At 35.8% G+C, this 19,682-nt stretch overlaps 1 protein-coding gene across 1 annotated transcript in view; it reads left to right on the top strand.

The window, feature by feature from the left end:
* The window catches only part of PPP4R4 (protein phosphatase 4 regulatory subunit 4), a 72,140-nt gene extending 53,923 nt beyond the window's left edge, over positions 1-18,217 (top strand). Inside the window, exons 14-25 of the mRNA XM_059819452.1 lie at positions 182-364; positions 1,392-1,497; positions 2,293-2,440; positions 6,749-6,893; positions 7,803-7,844; positions 7,936-8,010; positions 10,803-10,878; positions 11,286-11,366; positions 11,708-11,801; positions 12,251-12,321; positions 13,118-13,253; positions 18,136-18,217. Coding sequence (XP_059675435.1) covers positions 182-364; positions 1,392-1,497; positions 2,293-2,440; positions 6,749-6,893; positions 7,803-7,844; positions 7,936-8,010; positions 10,803-10,878; positions 11,286-11,366; positions 11,708-11,801; positions 12,251-12,321; positions 13,118-13,253; positions 18,136-18,160 — 1,182 coding nt within the window. The 3' untranslated portion in view covers positions 18,161-18,217. The remainder of the gene's footprint in view (positions 1-181; positions 365-1,391; positions 1,498-2,292; positions 2,441-6,748; positions 6,894-7,802; positions 7,845-7,935; positions 8,011-10,802; positions 10,879-11,285; positions 11,367-11,707; positions 11,802-12,250; positions 12,322-13,117; positions 13,254-18,135) is intronic.
* Positions 18,218-19,682: the final 1,465 nt, after the last annotated feature.

Below are 19,682 nucleotides of genomic sequence, written 5' to 3'. Positions count from 1 at the left end.
TTAGACTAATACCTACTGGAAGTGGTCACAGTGTAGCAGATCCTGTCTGAGGAGAGGAATTAATTGACCCCTTAAAATCTCTTTCCTTCTTACACTGTTGTGATGTGGCTTTTAAGCATAGTATCATGACTTTCAGCTAGAAGATGTAAAATTATTTTAATGTTTATATTTTTATTTCTAGTTATTGTCTATTCCTGACTTGATTCCTGCATTAACAACAGCAGAACAGAGGGCAGCAGCTTCTTTAAAATGGAGAACTCATGAGAAGTTACTACAAAAATATGCATGTCTCCCTCATATCATATCAAGTGATCAGATTTATTACCGTTTTCTTCACAGAATGTTGACAATCATTTTGACAAATGTGAGCCTGTCTGTCTCTTTCCTATTGTTTTTCATTTTTTTACTGTATTTAGAACAATTAGCACTAGATATTTGTGATGTGTAGCACTTTATCTATTATACTAATCTTAATGTACTATTTCTCATTGAATTGTATATCAGGCTGTGGGTTTTTATATAAGACTGAGAAATTACTCTGAGAACTCCCCCCTGGTTTGAGGACCAAAATTTAGGTGGGCAGATTGTCATGTTTTTCCTCCCACCCCAGACTTCTTTCCTTTCCTTGTGCTTATTATCAGTTTGTTTCTAGGTAAATCAAAACTTTTTCCTCTGAGATATGCCTTCTTTTTCCTGATTCCATAGATTACATTGCATTGTGTTCCATTTTTTATAAAAGAATACTTAATTCTGAAGATGAACGATCTGAATGATACTAGTTTGAAATTTTATTGAATTAATTCAAGAGTAAAACTGTCTGTTGTAAAAGATGTTGTAAGTTTTATTTTCTAACACCCACAATATAGAAGGTGCCTTCCAAACACGGAATACTGTAAGGCGTTTATGAAATAGTTGAATAAACAAGTTAGGCAGAAGGTGTAAAGAAGTAGGTGGCTCATAAATTGGCCAAACTTAATTATTTTCCATTACATTATGCTGATTATTTCAAAATTTCACAGAATCCTAGAGTCATGGAATATCTCAAGTTGGAAGGGACCCATAAGGATCAAGTCCTACTCCTTGCTCCTCGCAGGACTACCTAACACTAAACCATATGACTAAGAGTGTCCTCCAGACGCTCCGTGAATTCCAAGAGGCTTGGTGCTGGGACCACTTCCCTGCAGACCCTGTTCCAGTGACTGACCACCCTCTCAGTAAAGAACGTTTTCCTAATGTCCAATTTGAACTTCCCCTAAGCTTCATTCCATTCATTCCAGAATTTATCAAATTAGGCTAATTTTTAGCTATTTTTTCTACTTCTAGAATTTTTATACTTTTTTAGTCATATTCCTTCAGGTATGTTTAATTTTGTTTCCTTTATTTCTTTCAAGAATGTCCTGCCCGTCCAAAAAGCAGCTGCTCGAACTCTCTGCGTTTATTTACGTTATAATCGTAAGCAAGAACAGAGGCATGAGGTTATTCAGAAACTGATTGAACGTAAGATAATTTTTCCTTGATTACTTAGTTTTGACTGAAGATCTATTTATGATTATATTTATTCAGTGTAACTTCCTACCATCATTGGTGGGATTACACTTAGAAGACATTCAGTTGCTCACATTATCACCAGGCAAAACATATTGTGCATATGTGAAGAATCTATCTGAAACTTACGCAAAGGAAATGGGAAAGGGGCAATATGGGAAATTGATAACATGCCAAGACCCCTCCAACCCTACTTGTTGAATCCAAAACTACTTAGCTGTAGGTGTTGCAATATACAAAGCAGAGTTCCGCTATAGAAGCAAAATTCTCTAGAGATTTCAGCAGTGCTGAATAAATCTTCTCAAAAATTAATTTATGAATGAATTAGTCACCTAAGTTGGCTTTCTAGTCTATGCTATGTGTTTTAAAATAGGTTAGAAGGTTGACTAGTTCCCATTAGCAATCCTTAATGTTTACACAGTAATTTTGCTACACTTGTGACATGGTTTGAATGGCATACAGGGCTTTGTTCAACACAGTAGCGTAGCTAGTTCACTTGCTATTTTTGCTTTTTCAGATGGTTAAAGGGACAGGTTGAATTTCTGAAAAAAATTGCTCACTGACAGAAATGGTCATTGGAATTCAGAAGGTTAGACTTTCACTGAAAGAAAGAATTGAGATAGGCTGAGAAGGTGTGCCTTGTGATGAGTGTGATGATCATCTTTAAGTCAAAGGTTAACCTTTGAAATGTTTTCTAGGTGACATTGAAAGCTTAATAGATAATATCTGTGGATTGTTATTTTTCAGAACTGGGCCAAGGAAAAAGTTATTGGAACAGACTACGGTTTTTAGATACTTGTGAATTCATTATGGAACTGTTTTCAAAATCATTCTTCTGTAAATATTTCTTTCTACCTGTGCTTGAACTTACACATGATCCAGTGGCAAATGTGAGGTACTGTACGAAGAGTATGAAGCAGTGTACAGGAAAAAAGCTTTAAATAATGTATTAAGAAATATTGTTACAGGTTTTATGTTTTGTTTAAATAATGGGACTTGAGTAAAAAGGTACAGAGCCTTCAGAGTGACCAGTATTAAAGGTGTAGGGGACTATGGGAATAGTGTTAGAAAACCACAGAAGCAGGTCAGTCTGAGTGTTTGGTGGACTGAAAGTGTCAGGTTTTGGAAATGAGAAAGGAACACTGAGGCAGAGGAGCCAGCAATATATGAGAAGAAAGTAATACACTGTTTCATGGGTGTAGAGAGAGAAACATAACTTCACAGTCTTCATTAATTTCCATCCATTTCAACATCGCAATATGTAAACTAAAACACACAAGTAATTCTTTCAGTGGTCTGAGCTTAGCAAGTTAGTATAGGTTTTACCTTATGTAAAAGTTTTCTACATTGTTGAAGTAAATTGACAAAGAATAGAAAATTATAAGGGAATTTGGTATGTTATTCACTTTTATACAGTGTTTTCTGCATTATTTTTGTAGTCAATTTTTTTTCTTCACTAAACAGATAGGGACTGGGAAGTTATTACCTGTAAGAAAATAGTTCCTTTTTTTGGTCATCTATTTTGTGTGATTTTATGCTTTTAATCTTATTTCTGATGTAATTCATGTTTTCATCATTAACATGTCTTAACATCTAATACTAATGCTGCATACGGATTTACATAAGCATAATTTGCACATACATATGTGCATACAGTAAGCCTCACTAAGTACAGTTTATTACCAAGTGAAACTGTTTAAATAAACCTTGTGTTTGGTATAAATACCACATCGCAACTCAGCAGGATCCCAAACCTAAAAACTGAGCCATTTTGTGCATATAGGTTAACATTCATGTCTCATGTCCTTAAGGTAAGAGGATTTTATTAAAACAATAAACTAAATTTATATATAATCTGAAGTAGCTTATTGCTTTTAACAGATATTTTCATTAAAATCTGTATTTATACAATATTAAAATTTAATGGAAACTTGAAATAACTTGCAATCTCTTAACTGACATTAAAATCAATTTTGTCATAACTCTTTTCTGGATTGTTCCCTAACACTTTTTAAAAAAGGAACGCACTATCTGTAATGCACTGAAGTTTAGAAGTCAGACATAGTTGTTAGCTCATGATTTTAAAACAAACTTAGAGAGGTATTATTCTAGCTTTCTACAGAGTGATGTAACTCTTTGCAATGGGAAGTTGTGAAGATTAAAATGTTTTGAAAGTATAAAAACAGTAATATGATTTGTAAAAGAAAATTTTTTTGAGTGTTATTAATCATCACGTTACCATCTCTGGCACAGGATTGTCTCTGATCACAAGCCAGTAGAATCTGAGAACAGCAGAGAATATAACGATATATTGTTCTTGAGGTTTTTTTATCTATTCCTATAGATTAAAACTTTTCACTATTATATGCTATTACAGTCTGATCAAATGCAATTATTTTTATTTTCTTAAATGTGTGAAATAATTTTTATTTAATTTGCAGAGCATTTTGGTTTTAATGATATAAAAAGCAATGAACACATTATTTATATAACTGGTTTATAAACAACATCTAGCAATCAAGGCAATTCAATTATCATAGAATCATAGAATCATTTAGGTTGGAAAAGACACATAATACCATCGAGTCCAACTGTTAACCTAGCACTGCCAAGTCCACCACTAAACCATGTCCCTAAGCACCTCATCCACATGTCTTTTAAATACCTCCAGGGACGGTGACTCAAACACTTCCCTGGGCAGCTTGTTCCAATGTCTGACAACGCTTTCCGTGAAGAAGTTTTTCCTAATATCCAATCTAAAACTCCTCTGGTGCAACTTGAGGCCATTTCCTCTCATCCTATCACTTGTTACTTGGGAGAAGAGACCAGCACCCACCTCTCTGCAACCCCCTTTCAGGTAATTGTAGAGAGCAATAAGGTCTCCCCTCAGCCTCCTCTTCTCCAGACTGAACAACCCCAATTCCCTCAGCTGCTCCTCATAAGACTTGTTCTCTAGACCCTTCACCACCTTCGTCGCCCTTCTCTGGACACGCTCCAGCACCTCAATGTCTTTCTTGTAGTGAGGGGCTCAAAACTGGACACAGTATTCGAGGTGCGGCCTCACCAGCACCGAGTACAATCACTTTCCTACTCCTGCTGGCCACACTATTTCTGATACAGGCCAGGATGCCGTTGGCCTTCTTGGCCACCTGGGCACACTGCTGGCTCATATTCAGCCAGCTGTTGACCTACACCCCCAGGTCCTTTTTCAATGGGCAGCTTTCCAGCCACTCTTCCCCAAGCCTGTAGCATTGCATGGGGTTGTTGTGGCCCAAGTGCAGGACCTGGCACTTGGCCTTCTTGCATGTCATACAATTGGCCTCGGCCCATCGATCCAGCCTGCCCAGGACCCTCTGTAGAGCCTTCCTATTGAGCCTCCCTCAAGCAGATCAACACTCCCGCCCAACTTGGTGTCGTCTGCAAACTTGCTGAGGGTACACTCAATCCCCTCATCCAGATCATTGATAAAGATATTAAACAGAGCTGGCCCCATTTCTGAGCCCTGGAGAATACCACTTGTGACCAGCTGCCAACTGGGTTTAACTCCATTCACCACAACCCTTTGGGCCCGGCCATCCACCCAGTTTTTTAGCCAGCAAAGAGTGCACCCATCCAAGCCATGAGCAGCCGGTTTCTCCCAGAGAATGCTGTGGGAAACTGTGTCGAAGGCTTTACTAAAGTCTAGGTAGACAACATCCACAGCCTTTCCCTCATCTACTAAGCGGGTCACCTTGTCATAGAAGGAGATCAGGTTAGTCAAGCAGGACCTGCCTTTCATAAACCCATGCTGACTGGGCCGGATCCCCTAGTTGTCCTGTACGTGCTGCGTGATGGCACTCACGATGATCTGCTCCATAACCTTCCCTGGCACTGAGGTCAGACTGACAGGCCTTTAGTTCCCTGGATCCCCTCTCTGGCCCTTCTTGTAGGTGGGTGTCACATTTGCTAACCTCCAGTGCACTGGGACCTCCCTGGTTAGCCAGGACTGCTGGTAGATGATGGGAAGTGTCTTGGTGAGCACTTCCGGCAGCTCCCTCAGTACCCTTGGGTGGATCCCATCCAGCCCCATAGACCTGTGTGTCTAAGTGGTGTACAGGTCGCTAACCATTTCCCCTTGGATTGTGGGGACTTTATTCTGCTCCCCATCCCTGTCTTCTAGGTCAGGGGGCAGGGTACCCCAAGAACAATTTCAATCCTTAGTACAGAAAAGACATGGTTAAGATCACCTAAGTATTTTATGTCAATCAGTTTGCAAGCAGGCAAAGTTGAGCTTCACAGGGGCACTCTAGTAGCAAAAATATATCCACACAGTGTCAGAGCAGAAAGGTATGAAGTTTGAAGTGTCTGTTCTTGGTTATTTTATATGAATAATTTTTCTCCCTGAATTTACTGCATTTAAAATCACATCCTCAGTCGATAGAGCAGCTTACAGCTTCTGAAAGCATCATAGCCTGTTACTAATTTTCTTTCATCCTGATTCCTAACCACACTGTCCACCCCTTCCACTGCCTTGAGGAGTGCTTATTGGACCTTTGGCTAGGCTGATTAAACTCACTAAGCCACCAGAAAACTGCCCACTTTTTTCTGCTCTCCCCCTCTCAAGTAAGTTGGTTTTCTGCTATATTAGTCAGTTGAGGGTTGGGCTGACTGAGCTGATGAAAGGTCCAGCCAGTAGCAGAGACAGCACAAGCAGGGGCATCCTCCATACCGAAGCAGGGATATAGTGTAGGGGGAAGAAGCGCTTTTTTTCTTTTAGGAGCCAGTAAATAGTTAAATCCTTTTAGTCTATCTGATACACCTTCATCCTTGCCATTGGAACTGCAGTCTCATGATTTTTGATGAGACTTAGGCTCCTTTGTGCTGATGGACCAGATTTCCAGGGTATTTAGGTACCTGATAGAGTTAGGTCTGTAGATAATTTTGAAAATCTAGAGGTCTGCTTATTTTTCTAGGTTAAAAAACTGAAACCAAAACCAAAGAAATCTTTATTGACTTTCAGATACAGGACTGTAGTCCTGATCTATGGAGAAGTTTTTGACAATATTACAGTATGTCTGGAAACAACACATAAACAACAATAATTTCTGAAAAATAAGATAGACTAACTTAATTATTTTATGTCAAATGCTAGCATGCAATACAAAAATTAATAATGTTTATTAAACATCTGCATTAAAAGGTGAATATTTACTTTTTTTTGTAGAATGAAGCTATGCTATTTGTTGCCAAAAGTTAAATCTACTCTGAAGATTCCCACTGATAAACATTTACTTCAGCAGTTGGAATTATGTATAAGGAAACTTTTGTGTCAAGAGAAAGACAAAGATGTCCTGACTATTGTAAAAAGAGTAAGCATTTTTCTTTTCCAGCAGCATTTTGTCTTTGGGGTTCTCATTAAAAGTTAAGATGATCAATGTTACGCTTTCTGTTGATTCTCTATTGTAAGAACAGAAGGCTAAAGAATTATATTGTCTATTATGTAATTTTGAACAATTAAGAGAAGATGTAGTATAGTGCATTCTGTCAAATTTAAGAAAGTTGGTGTTTCCTTGGTTACTATTGCAGTTATTTTCTAGTGACTGCAATTCAGGATTTTGGCTCGATGACCATTTGTGAAAAAATAGCAGATGACTAAAGATAGGATTAAAGGCTGAACCTAGTAAAAATGATCAAGTCTTGGAGGTAGAGATATCTTGTTTACTTATTTACTTTACAATATACAGATAAAGGATTTGCAGCATTTTGAAATGTTGCAATTGTCTTTGTAATGTGAATATTCACAAAAAAGTTCATCTTTAAGGGTTGCCCATGCTTAGTCCCAAAGAAGCCATGAATTGAAGTAGCTAAAGTAGGTGGCTTCCTTATAGAGCCAGTCTGCAGGAGAGATTGGATGAACACCTGCCTGGAGCATCCTGCCTTATTCACAGATTCCTGAGTTGTTTTTTCAGTCTTGGTTCCTAGGTCCATGCTCCAGCCATTCATGCTTCTGTGCTTTCCTTGAGTGTGTTTTGAGTTCCATACAGATAAGCTATTAGTCCTTCATTGTGAGTATCAGCAGGGTTCTGAGAATATCCTCTGACAGTTTTAAACTGCATTTGTAGCACAAAAATACAAGCATAGCCTTCAAATGTTTAGGAAGAAAAGGCATGTTTAATTCTGAATACCACTATTCTAAGCTTCTTATCTGGATAGTTTTTTAGTTAAAAGTGTGGAATGCTATTGAGTAAGGGTAAATAATGTTTTGATTTCCTTTATAGACAGTGTTAGAACTGGACAGAATGGAGATCTCGGTAGATGCTGTAAGTACTTACTAACTTTAATGCTTACCAAGTACTTTTAATTCCCATTCCCATGTAGTGATTTTTTATTTTTATTGATTTTATTTTGAAGTTTCAGAAAAGATTTTACGAAAATGATTTATTGGATCAAGAAAAAGAGAGACAAGAACATCTCCTTTTGGAAATGGTATACTTTATCAGTACAATCTGTCCTTTTTTTAATAGTTTGTAGCTAAATATTAATGAGGCAATGATTTTAGGATAGGGAAAGTGCATATTATGGAGAGACCTGGTAGGTTCATAATCTGTGTGTGGTTCATTTTACACTTTACAATAGGGTTAAGTCCTTCGAAGTAACATAACTTCCTTTTCTTTACTACCTAAATTTTGCTGTATCAATTAGAAAGGCAAACTGGAATTTCTTGAGAAATACTTGTCCTTGATGCCTCTGTAGTTCTAAAAACCCAAGCCCTTCAGTACACCTTTATGAAATCTTTTTGAGGGAGCTTAGCAATTTGTCAGGTGTGTATAACATAATAAATTGAATAATGGAACACCTCAGAATTCGCATACAGCTTCCATAGGCTAAGAAATTAATGTCATAACTTATACTGTGCCAAGGAAGCCAAAGGAGGCTCTGTGTATTATGGGTTTCCTGTTAGCCAGAAAAAAGGGAAGAAAGAAAGGCCATTGACATCAGCAGCCTGGCAGGAGGGAGACTTAGTGCAGGTTGTATAGAACAAAAGGAGCTACAAGATACTTAGGATTTGGAAGAGAGGTCTGCAGACTGCTTTTCCAACTTATAAAACTATTTATCTTCAGTCATGGCTGTAAGCAAAAGCTGCAAGCAGGCGCTTCACCACATAGCCTACTACATCTTCACAAAGCCTAGGTTAGATTACTGCAGTCCTTCGTTCTGCTACCTCTTCTTCAGCCTGAGGTGGGAGAAGCTAAGAAGCTGATAGGGTTTAGAAGAGGCCAAATTTCATTAGCATGGTTCCTCTGACTTGTAGGAATCGAACTCCTCTGTAAAGAACCAGAAAAGGTTCAAGACTGTCCAAAAATTGTTGATTTTTCCTCTTTAGGATTGCTACAGAGCCTATGTTTGTGGCCCACTTTGATGTCAATAGGTACTGCAGGGCTTCTCTTGGGCAGTTGATTTTCTCAGATCACAGAATCACAGAACCACTAAGGTTGGAAAAGACCTGTAAGATCATCAAGTCCAACCATCAACCCAACACCACCATGCCCACTAAACCATGTCCCGCAATGCCACGTCCACAAGTTCCTTGAATACCTCCAGTGAGGGTGACTCCAGCACCTGCCTGGGCAGCCTGTTCCAGTGTTTCACCCCTCTCTCAGTAAAGAAGTTTTTTCTAATATCCAGCCTAAACCTCCCCTTGTGCAACTTGAGGCCATTTCTTCTTGTCCTGTGGCTAGTGTCCTGTCACTTCCCCGGTCCTGCTGGCCACACTATTTCTGATACAGGCCAGGATGCTATCAGCCTTCTTGGCCACTTGGGCACACTGCCGGCTCATATTCAGCCGTCTGTCAGTCAACACCCCCAGGTCCTTTTCTGTGGGGCAGCTTTCCAGCCACTCATCCCCAAGCCTGTAGCATTCATGATACCTATTTCATGTACTTCCTGCCACCTCCCATTAGCTCGAGCCAAAGGTTCAAACTTTGTTCTCAGGACCTGCATACACATATTCAAAGACTTAAAAATTGCTAAAGCTCAGTTCAGGTAGATACAATTCATGTTTTTATTCTGAAAGCATTTGGGGCTGTGGTAAAGTAGCCTCCAGTGTGTTCTGTGTTATTCTGTATTGTATGATAACATTAACTTTTACCCTGTTTCTACATCTAGACTTTAGAAGAGCACCTGCATTTTTATGATATATCCCATTGATATGGGCATACCTTTGGTATCACAAAGGTCTCATTAAGCATTGTGTGTGAGAGGCGTGCTTTTGAGGAACTGGAGATGTACACAGTAAATTGTGACTTGTTGCAGTTCCAAATAGACGAGGAGCCATTGAACCCAGTTAAATGTATCTGACTGCTACAGATTTTAATACTGAATATATTAAGAAGTTTCCTTAATTTTAGTAACTGGCTTAGTAGAAACTATATTCCAGCAACCTTGACTTGAATTAATTACCACTTTCTTTTTTTTTTTAAACTTGGGTAGTAATTAGAGTGAAATGAAAAAATAGAGTAGAACAATTACAGTTCACTTGGCACTTTTTATTGTGAATGTAGTACAGAAAATAAGCTAATGTTATATAGCTTTTTGAAGTTGGTGTGGTATCTATTCACCAAGAATCTTGAAGCAAGTATTGACTTTTGAAATTATTGATGTAGCTGTGTTAACACTGTCTTCTGTCTATGGATGTGATCTCAAAAGGTATTCTAAGGCTAGCTAATATTACAGAAAGGCAAGTACATTCTTTAAACTTGAAGAATTGTAATACTTGGTTTTGTTTTGCATTAAGGCTTATCAACTGTAGATGTTAATTTTAGACCTTTAAAAAGTTTGAGCATATGTGACACACCTTACCATTTGAGAAAAACATTTTCATTGAATTTTATGTTTGAATTACAAATATTATCAGTTCAGTTATCAGAGTATCTGTGTAGCACAAAAATTTTACATTGTCAGATGCCAATTTTTTTATCTTTTTAACTAAAAAAAAAGGGGCAGGCATAATTTTAATAAGTTATAAATGCGAACCTCAACTCTGAGGTTCCTTCATAATTAAAGTCAACATCTTTTGGTGTGATTTTTGTATAGGATATTACCCTGATTTCATTCTGTACTATTTAATTGGTTCCCTGGATATTAACTAGGGGTTGTACTAATAGTCAGAGAGAGTAGAAATTAACTGTTATTTTGGTGATTTGGAAGCAATCCCTAATAGAAACATGATTTATTTATTTTTTTCTGAGTAGTACCTAAGAAAATTATTTATTTTTTAGGAACAATTAGAAAAAGAAAAGCAGCAAAATGAAGGAAGATCTACAAATGTTAATGATAAAATGTTTGAAAAGAAGCGTAAGTTTGTTTATTTTTGTACATATTATTTGTGCATGCATTACTTTTCTACAAAGGTAGAAGAGAAGGGAGCAGAAAAGAAACAGTTTATACAGTAAATAGCAGATTTTTAGAAAGTGGCAATAAAACTTTTTTTCTATAGATTTCTAAAGATATGAAAACTGGCCTTATTGTATTAGAAGGAAAACTTTTGGCTCTATTAATAAAATACATGACAGTTTTAGTTCTCTGGTTATTTTTCATTTTTGGATGTACTGTAAGTACTTGTCCGTGGTATTTCCGAAGTGTTAGTAGCACTGGATTAGATATTATTACTGTTTACCCCAGGACTGTGATATGTTATGTCCTCTTTCTTTATTTAAAGTTAAGCTTTAAGAGCCAAGTATTTATACTAGACTTTTTTTTAGGAAGAGACAGTAAAACATCATCAGTGTTGGCAAAAAGTATCTCTCACTCTGTTTCTGGAAGCTCTTCTGGTACATCAGCAGGTAAGAACTCTTTAAGAACTCCTCTAGAAAGCTTTGATCTCACATCAGTAGGTCAAAACCTAGCAAAGCTGCTGTTGGCATTTGTGGGCCAGAGTTTCACCTACTGCATATAGGAAAAGATTCCACTCCTAGAACTGAATGTGTTTCCTATGGTTTTTAGTTTTATTTTATTCTTTAGTATATAAATAGGTGACGTAAGGTTTATTTATTGTTATTGAATTATTTAAATCAGTTCCTTCAGCTAGCATAAGTTGACAGAAAATTATATTAAAAAGTGTTCCTAATTCCTGAGGAAATGCAATGATATCCATGTTAAAATTATTTGCTACTTATAATTTTAGGCAAAGAAGCCAAGAAATCCAAGTTGGTTCGAAGCCAGTCTTTCAGTACTCAAGCACTGCATCCAAAATACAGCAACATAGACAAGTGTCCTAAGTATCTTTATTATCTTCATTGCTTACCTCATAGGCAACTGTTTACCTAATAGGCAACTGTTATGAAATTATATGCATGTGAATCTATGAAATTAGTGATGTGCTCACTGAATTGTGACCTAAATTTTCAGCTTTCTGTTTAATTGATTAAGGTAGTCTGTTTTGAACTGAGTGAAGAAATATCGTTTTAAGGCATGCTAAGGCCTACAAATTCTTGTGAATTCCTTTTAATGTATGTCACCATTTATCATATATTAAAATATCTTTCAATATGAACTGCTAAATCTAAATTTGTACATCTCTTAAAGAAATTTCAGCATAACTTACTCATTTATTTTTTTCACATAAACTCAGAAATAACCTCAAATATTACTAAACAGCAGGATGATACAACTGAGAAGAACACTTTTCTGTAATAAGCAATTTGGTTTTGTTTTGTTTGTTTTTAAGTAAAAGCTCTGCTACAGGATATTCATCTTCAGTATCAGGAATGGGAAAGAGTTGTATGTTATCCTTCAGTGGTAAGTAAGTTATTATATTTTACATTAATTTTTTATGCGGGTACTGAATATGTGGGCCCCATTAAACAGGCATACTGTAAGATACTGTACTCCTAAAGAATGTGGAATAATACATATCCAATATGTTTGAGCACTTACGTGCTAGTCTAGTTGGTCTATTTTTCGGATTCTTCTTTTTGTTGTTGATACATGTTCATTTAAAGTTATATGTAAAATTAGTAAAAGTAAAATGAGTTTGGCATTTCTTGATTGGCATTTTGGATGTCATAAAATGGTTGGCTTTGCAATTTGCCTCCACCCATTTTACATGAGGAAAGGGATATTATGTATAACTTCTACTGAATTAGGGAGAGAAACTGCTCTCTGGAAATGCCCCTGTCTCCATTTGCTGTTGAAGAGTTTGGATGATTAAAGATTAGAATGAGGTGAATTGCTTCCTAGAGTAACCTGTCTTTTTCCATTCACTACCAACACACATTAGACAATTAGCTTAGATGCAATAACTAAATTTTAAGCAGCTAAAGATTGGCCAATTAAATCCCACTATTTTCATATATTAAATGTATTAATCTTCTGTTCCAAAATGTGTCGTCCAATTATTTTCATTTAGCGTTTTTTCATAAAAATACTTGAAGAAATGTTAAGTTGAAACCATTCCCTTACAGAAAGTTAAACTTTTGGATTATTGCCATAGGAAATACGTCACTGTTGCCACAGGAAAACCAGCTCATTCTGTTTACTCTCTGTATTTTTTTCAGACAAAATTCTTTGTCTAAACTGCAACTCTTTATTTCAGATGATTCATTCCGAACTCATTCTACTGGTAACAGTGGGAACGCTGCTTTCCCTTCCAGTTCTTCTCGCAACTTATTTAACTCGGCTGACCAAAAGAACAATGGAAATAAGGAGAGTCAGTCCCGAAAGATGAACATGTAAGTGGTTGACAAGAGGTTAAATCAAGCTTATGGGTAACATTTTCAAAGGGGACTCAAAAAAGCCATGTATAATTAAACCTATATTTATGATACTTCTGCGCCCAGATTTTAAAATACTAAAACAACAGGGTAGAAATGTGATGTGTGCAATTACAAGTGTTTTTAAGATGGCATTGTGTTCCTTTTTAATTAGTCTTTCACATTGGTTTTCCTGCACTTGTTTGCATTCAGCTGGTATATGATGGGGAGGGTGGAATGGGACAAAGTGAAGGTTAATGTGTTTGATATATAATAACTACAGTCACTGTGATTTAACTGCCTGTAGTTTGAGATACAGGATGTATGTATTGTTAGATGACTCAATTTTTCCTTTTCCCTATTTTTATGTGCTTATATATGTTTATGTATTACTATGTAACAATTTCATGATGAATTTTGAGTTATGACAAATTGGTACTGCTACTTGTTATTAAGGCTGCCTTCTTTGCCTTACAGTAACCATATAGATAAAAAAAATTCAATGCTAGGAATCTCTCTCAGGCTCCTTTTCTTTAAACATCAGCATAAACAATTCAATGTTTTGCAAGTACAAAATGAAAGATGAATTTGTTTGCTTCTGTGATAAAAGTGTAACAGTCTTAGAAAATCACTGTGATGTGTATTTACTCAGTCAAATCTTTGCAGGCTCTAGCAGCTAATTCCCTGCAGATTCCTTTTACACTGTAACTTGTAGTTCTAAATTACTATTATTGGACTAGCTGTAATTTTGGGTGCTCAAACTGAGATTTTTTTCTTTGCTATCAGAGAGTTGCTTTCTTAGCCAAGGCAGAATGGAGAAAGGAAAGGAGCCAGCTATAGCAAGAAAAGGAGGGTGTTTGGGAAAGTAGATTTCACTGTGATAGAAACTAGAACTAGAAGCTGAAAAGGATGGGAAAATGCAAACTGTGCCTTGGAAGACTGAATAAATATGAGAGACCAAGAATGAAAAGAGAGTTCAGAATTTGAGGCATGCATTCAGCTACTTGTATACATTGTATTATGATACAGTTTGTTGCTGTGTGATCACACAGGTTTTTTTTCTACTGGAATTTTACCACCTTCGCTGTACAAGATAAATTTGTTACGGAATGAAATCAAGCTTGCATAGTGACCTATTGTTTTTAAAACTGCATTTTCTTTGTAGAAAAGTTTGGAAGATAAGTAGTGAGTGAAGGTAGACTGTGTTGTGTCAGTGGTTTCACAGCAGAAGTAGCTTAGGTGCCAAGTCAAATTGCACCCTATCCCTGCCTTTGCCAGTGTCTAATTTCTTCTTTTAAATACTACCCACAGTACTTACTTCAGACTTTTTATAGGTGATCATTAGGTGATCGCTTATTTCAAAGTGCATTATTTCAAACTCAACAATTAGATTAGTAGAGATGCTGACATTTTCAGCTATCTATAAAGTAAATGGCACATGTATCTTGAGTACATAAAATGACATACAGTGCTACATACTTTCAAAAATTAGGTGTATTCAAAAATCCATGTGCTTTCACCCTAATCACCGTATACCTCTGTTCCCTCTCTTTAAAACCAGAAAAATAGTTCAAATGTTGCAACTTTTTTTTAGCAACCATTGTAGAAATTCCATTTACTCATCCATCTCACAATGATTTTTGGAAAATAAATGGATTAAAATTCACAAAGCAATTAGATGCAAAGAATAGTTAGACATATTTTTTGCATCACATAAAATTTTTCCAAATTTCAAAGGTTTTTCTATCTGTCACTTAAAATAAAACTGCTATCTTTTATTTGAACAGGGACAGAAAAAGACCTACACAGAGCAGTTTGTACCTTTGTCTTCAGGCAGGAAAGTGGAATGTAGGAGACTCAGCTACAAGTCTCAGTTTATCATTCCCAAGCGAATACCTTAACAGCAGACTGTTTGAAAGCAGGCATCTGATCAAAGACAATGATCTGAATGCTCTCCCCGGTTCAGAAAGTCCCTAAACTGCATAATGTCAGAAGCCAAGAGGATATACTAGGGGAAGAAAAACATTTTTTGAGAAACAAGAGCAGGCTTACATTTAGTTCTGAATAAGAGTTTCAATGTTCTATGTTCTTACAGGAAAACACATCTTTCAAGTTGGTATAATGTCTGCTGCACTATAGATTCAATTTCTCTTTTGTAATCTGGCCCAATACTTAATGGTTTTCATAAGAAAATGGAGCAGCTCTGTAAGGAGGTATTAAGAGGTACAGATACAGGAATGGTTGGTGGTAAATGCGTTCATCTGCATAACCTTGTTGACCACAGATATGTTTAGGTGTACATCTTTTATCTTTTGTTCAGAAAGTCAGTCCTAGTGCTAACTATACACATACTAAAATACAAAAAAAAAAGTCAGTTTCAAGGAAACATTATTTTCTAAGTTGAATGATGGAAAAAAATGATATCCAAATATATAATCAGTTGATAGAAATTACTCTTACTGAGAGAAGAATTTGAAAATTGTACAATGAGAGGTGCAATTGAATAGATGCTTGTGAATGAGTGTCACCATCTATGGACTCACTAAGGCAGAAAACATGAGAAAATAATAATTGGGTATATATTTAGACTATATCATCATGTAAATTTACATGTGTGCTGGTTAAACGTTGCATTGACCATCTTAATTCTGGCAAGTCCTAGCTTTTAGTTTAATGGCTCTGCAACATGAATAAGGTAACTTCTAATATGTTTCTTTTTCTGAGTAATTATGTGTGTTTGTGAAGAACGGAAGATTGGGCAGTAATATGTTGTTTAATAACTAAAATATCAACAGATATAACTAACGATTCTTAGTTCAAAGCGATGTATGTTTGGACAAAATATTATTTAATTGCTTAAGTGTAATCTTTTCCATAAAACTCTACTGAATATTGGCAAATGTTCACATTTGACACTATAGTACAGTTTGCAGGGAGGAAGAATTTCTGATTGCATATATTCATGTTGTTCCAGGAATTTTTCAAAACCCAAAGTTACTTTGGTGGAGAACTAAGGTCTTTACTTACCACACTCATGAGTTCAGACATTTTGTTTGTGCCATTTCAGAGATGTGTGTGCCAATTAAAATATTCTTTCTTTTTGAAAATAATGTAGGTGCAAGAAAAAAAAATATCTCAGTAAATCCTGATCCAGTGCTCACAAACAGGTGACAAGAAAATGACCATTAGCTTCAGTGTCATTTGCTAGACCTTAGGTAATACTCAGGCAATAGAAAATGCAATAATTATGCTAAAGATGCACCCGTATTAACTTAATGGTGGAATCACAAAAGAGATGAGTACCTGCTTTAAGCACCTTATGGAATAGGAAAGAATCACAAAGAGCACTGGTTGAGTATTTAATCCAACAAGAGACCTGACTTAAGTCAATTTGCAGAGCAAACATGCTTTTCTGACTTTCTGTTGAAGAGTTGCCAGTTAGATCATGAATCATCCTAGTGCAGAAATTGGCATGATTCATAAACACTGCATTCCATCAAGTAGTCCAATTTTGTATTATTATGCTATGTAACTTTATTATCTTCTTTTAAATGTTTTCATTTTTATGAGATTAAGATCTTTTCTTTTAGGATAGGAATTGCTGTTTTGCTTGAGTTTACATTGCTGTAAGATGACTTATTTCAATATGCACTTGGTTAAAAAGATTTTCCAGAACTTTATAGATTCATCAATAAAAATATCCAGCTTTATAGACACCATTTAAGAATTTTGCATCTTGCCTATAGACATACAGATAGTGCCTGATTTTCTTTCACTTTCAATTAAAACTTACTTCAAGAATGAGAGGTACAGGTTTTCCATCCTGTAAAAAGTGGGAGATTTATTGTTGCATAGAAATAAATTTCTTAATAATAAATTGATATCAGTATTTTATAAGATGTCCACAACTGACCTTTAAGACATCCACATTGCTGTGTGACCATGTTGTAACAATTATATGCATAAGTATCTTTAAGTAGTGTCTTTCATCCAGTCATTTATTGCTTAGGAAGTTGAGCACAATATGAAATAGTTCTGGTCTACTACACTGTGAGTTGATTACTTACGGCTTCTAATCATGTTTTCATCCTGCTGTTTAAGATGCTGATTGTTCTGAGGTCCAGTGGGACTGGCATGTGATTTGGGTCCCATTTCTAAGATGAAGCTAGTAGGTATCCTGACACTGATATATTATCATGATAGGTTCAATCAGCAATTTTAAAAGGGTGAAACAGTACCATATATTGTGTTGTTTGTAAATGATACTGTAAAATATTGATGCAAATTAATATTTCCACAGAGTTCTAAAAGTTAAGCCCTGTTCTTCAAAATATTTCTGACATTACAAATAGTTGTTAATTGACATAGCTACAACTCTGTGAAGTTGAAGAACGGTATATTTGAAGATTAAAAAATTAAGGCTATGAAAAATGCAGAAATTGCCCAGGTGACATTGTGGTCAACAGAAGACCTAAAAATAACACTGTAAAGAGCTCTAAGTTTCTCTCTCTTCCCCATCTCCAGTTTCCCCAGATTTTATCATGGGTTAAGCTGGAGACCTCTGGTATTGTTTGTAGCCATGAGTAGACTGCTTGTACTACCTTAACCATCTCACTTAGAGGGATCTCTACATGACCTTCTGTAGAAAACTTAATGGAGAATTACACCCTTCTTTGTGAAAAATGCCCTTAGAGTGTGTCCATTTGGCTTTTTCACTGGGTGCAGTAGAGCAGATAGCAATTTTTAAAGTACAGCAGCTAAGAGTTATATTAAAATGTTGCACGCAATAGCAGTTTATCATGTTACGTTATTTAATAATATAGCAACAACACATTATGTGTATTTCTTCTTTTGTATGAAGAAAAAACAGAAAATCAAACTCTTAGATCTTCTGACAGAAAAAGAAGGGAACCAGAGACTGATGGAAGCAACGTTCCGGTGTGACAAGGTGGGAGCAGCAGATGGGACTCTCTAATGCTTGAAATGAATAAAATGCATCTTGCAATGTTAAAACTTTTTATCTTTTAAATAAAATCCCAAGCTGTAAAATATGTTCTGATAAGTAATGTAATGGTTGCAGAATTCTAATGTTGTAGTGAAATGTTATGAAATACAACTTCAGCTATGTGCTCTTAACTGCTGCAGCTAAAGAGAGGATTTTGTTTTCTTCAATAATGCCTTTGTAGTTCAAATTCTTGGATTTAGAATGCACATATCCATTACTTAATTGGCTTATTTACAATTTTAGCAATTCTTAGCACCCATGTTTTATGCAAGAAATAGAAGGAATTGTTACGAATATGAAAAAGTAGTCCCACATTTTAAAGAATCTTCAAACCTAATTTAAGACCAAAGTCCAGAACCATTGATCAGTCTATAAAAACCATAAACTTTAGTAGCATTGTGCTGTGAATTTCGAGGTAACGTTTTTACAAGTGCTAAGTAAAGTTCATAAAAATCCTGTGTAAGTTTTAAAGCAGCCTAAAAACAGATGTCTCCAGATGATATATATAAAAAAAATTTATTTCGTAAGTTTTGTTGTATAAATACTTGTTTTAATTTTTAGTATTTCAGATTGTATTTTCACTCGAATAATTTATAATGATGAATCTAGTTTTTAATTAGCTGCTATTGCAAGCTATCAGGCTTCAGTGATGTCATCTGCGTTTGTTTGTATTAATGCTAATGTTTCTATCAAAATTTGTCTGTGGGAAAACATGCAACTCTATTTTAAAAAGTTCTATTTATGCCAATACTTGAGAAATAGCCTATGAAGCTATTGTCAGCTTCTCTATTTCAAAATAGAAACAACATAAATATATTGATATCAGAAATATGTGGTTTTTAAAATTTATTGATGTATGATAAAGATGATCTGATCTGTGAATGCACATGCGTGTGTGGTTACTTTTTATAATATAAAAATATGAATGATGATTTGCTCAAAATAAAACCTAGGACAATGCTGTATGTGCATGTTCTTGAAAAAAAAATTTCTCAGGGCATCTTTTATAATTAAAATAAATAAAAGCTTTTACCTATAGAAGGTATTTATTTTAAATAGTAATAATGCTGGATGAATGCTGTCTTGTGTGAAGTACAAAATGCATCTTTGGATTTAGTAGTGTTTTACTGCCTGAATTCTTAAGCTTCTTACCACTGCACTTGGATTTAGGTGTATTCTCTGTCTTCAGTCGCAGACATTGTTTGGATTCTGTGGAAACACTCAAGTTTTCAGTTTGTTCTGCAGCCTGGCACAGGATCTTGTAAATCACAGATTTCTTTAAAAGCTTCTTCAAGCGTTATGATGTTTAACATACAATATTGCTACAGCTATACAGATGGCCTATACTGGCTCCTCCTAGGTTCTGCTTTTGTCTCACTGATGAAAACAGATACTCCCAGTTC

This window comes from Gavia stellata, chromosome 7 (genome assembly GCF_030936135.1).
Source record: "Gavia stellata isolate bGavSte3 chromosome 7, bGavSte3.hap2, whole genome shotgun sequence".
Classification (NCBI taxonomy): domain Eukaryota; kingdom Metazoa; phylum Chordata; class Aves; order Gaviiformes; family Gaviidae; genus Gavia; species Gavia stellata.
Note: the sequence above shows the minus strand (reverse complement) of the source record. Positions and strands in the feature narration are given on the sequence as shown.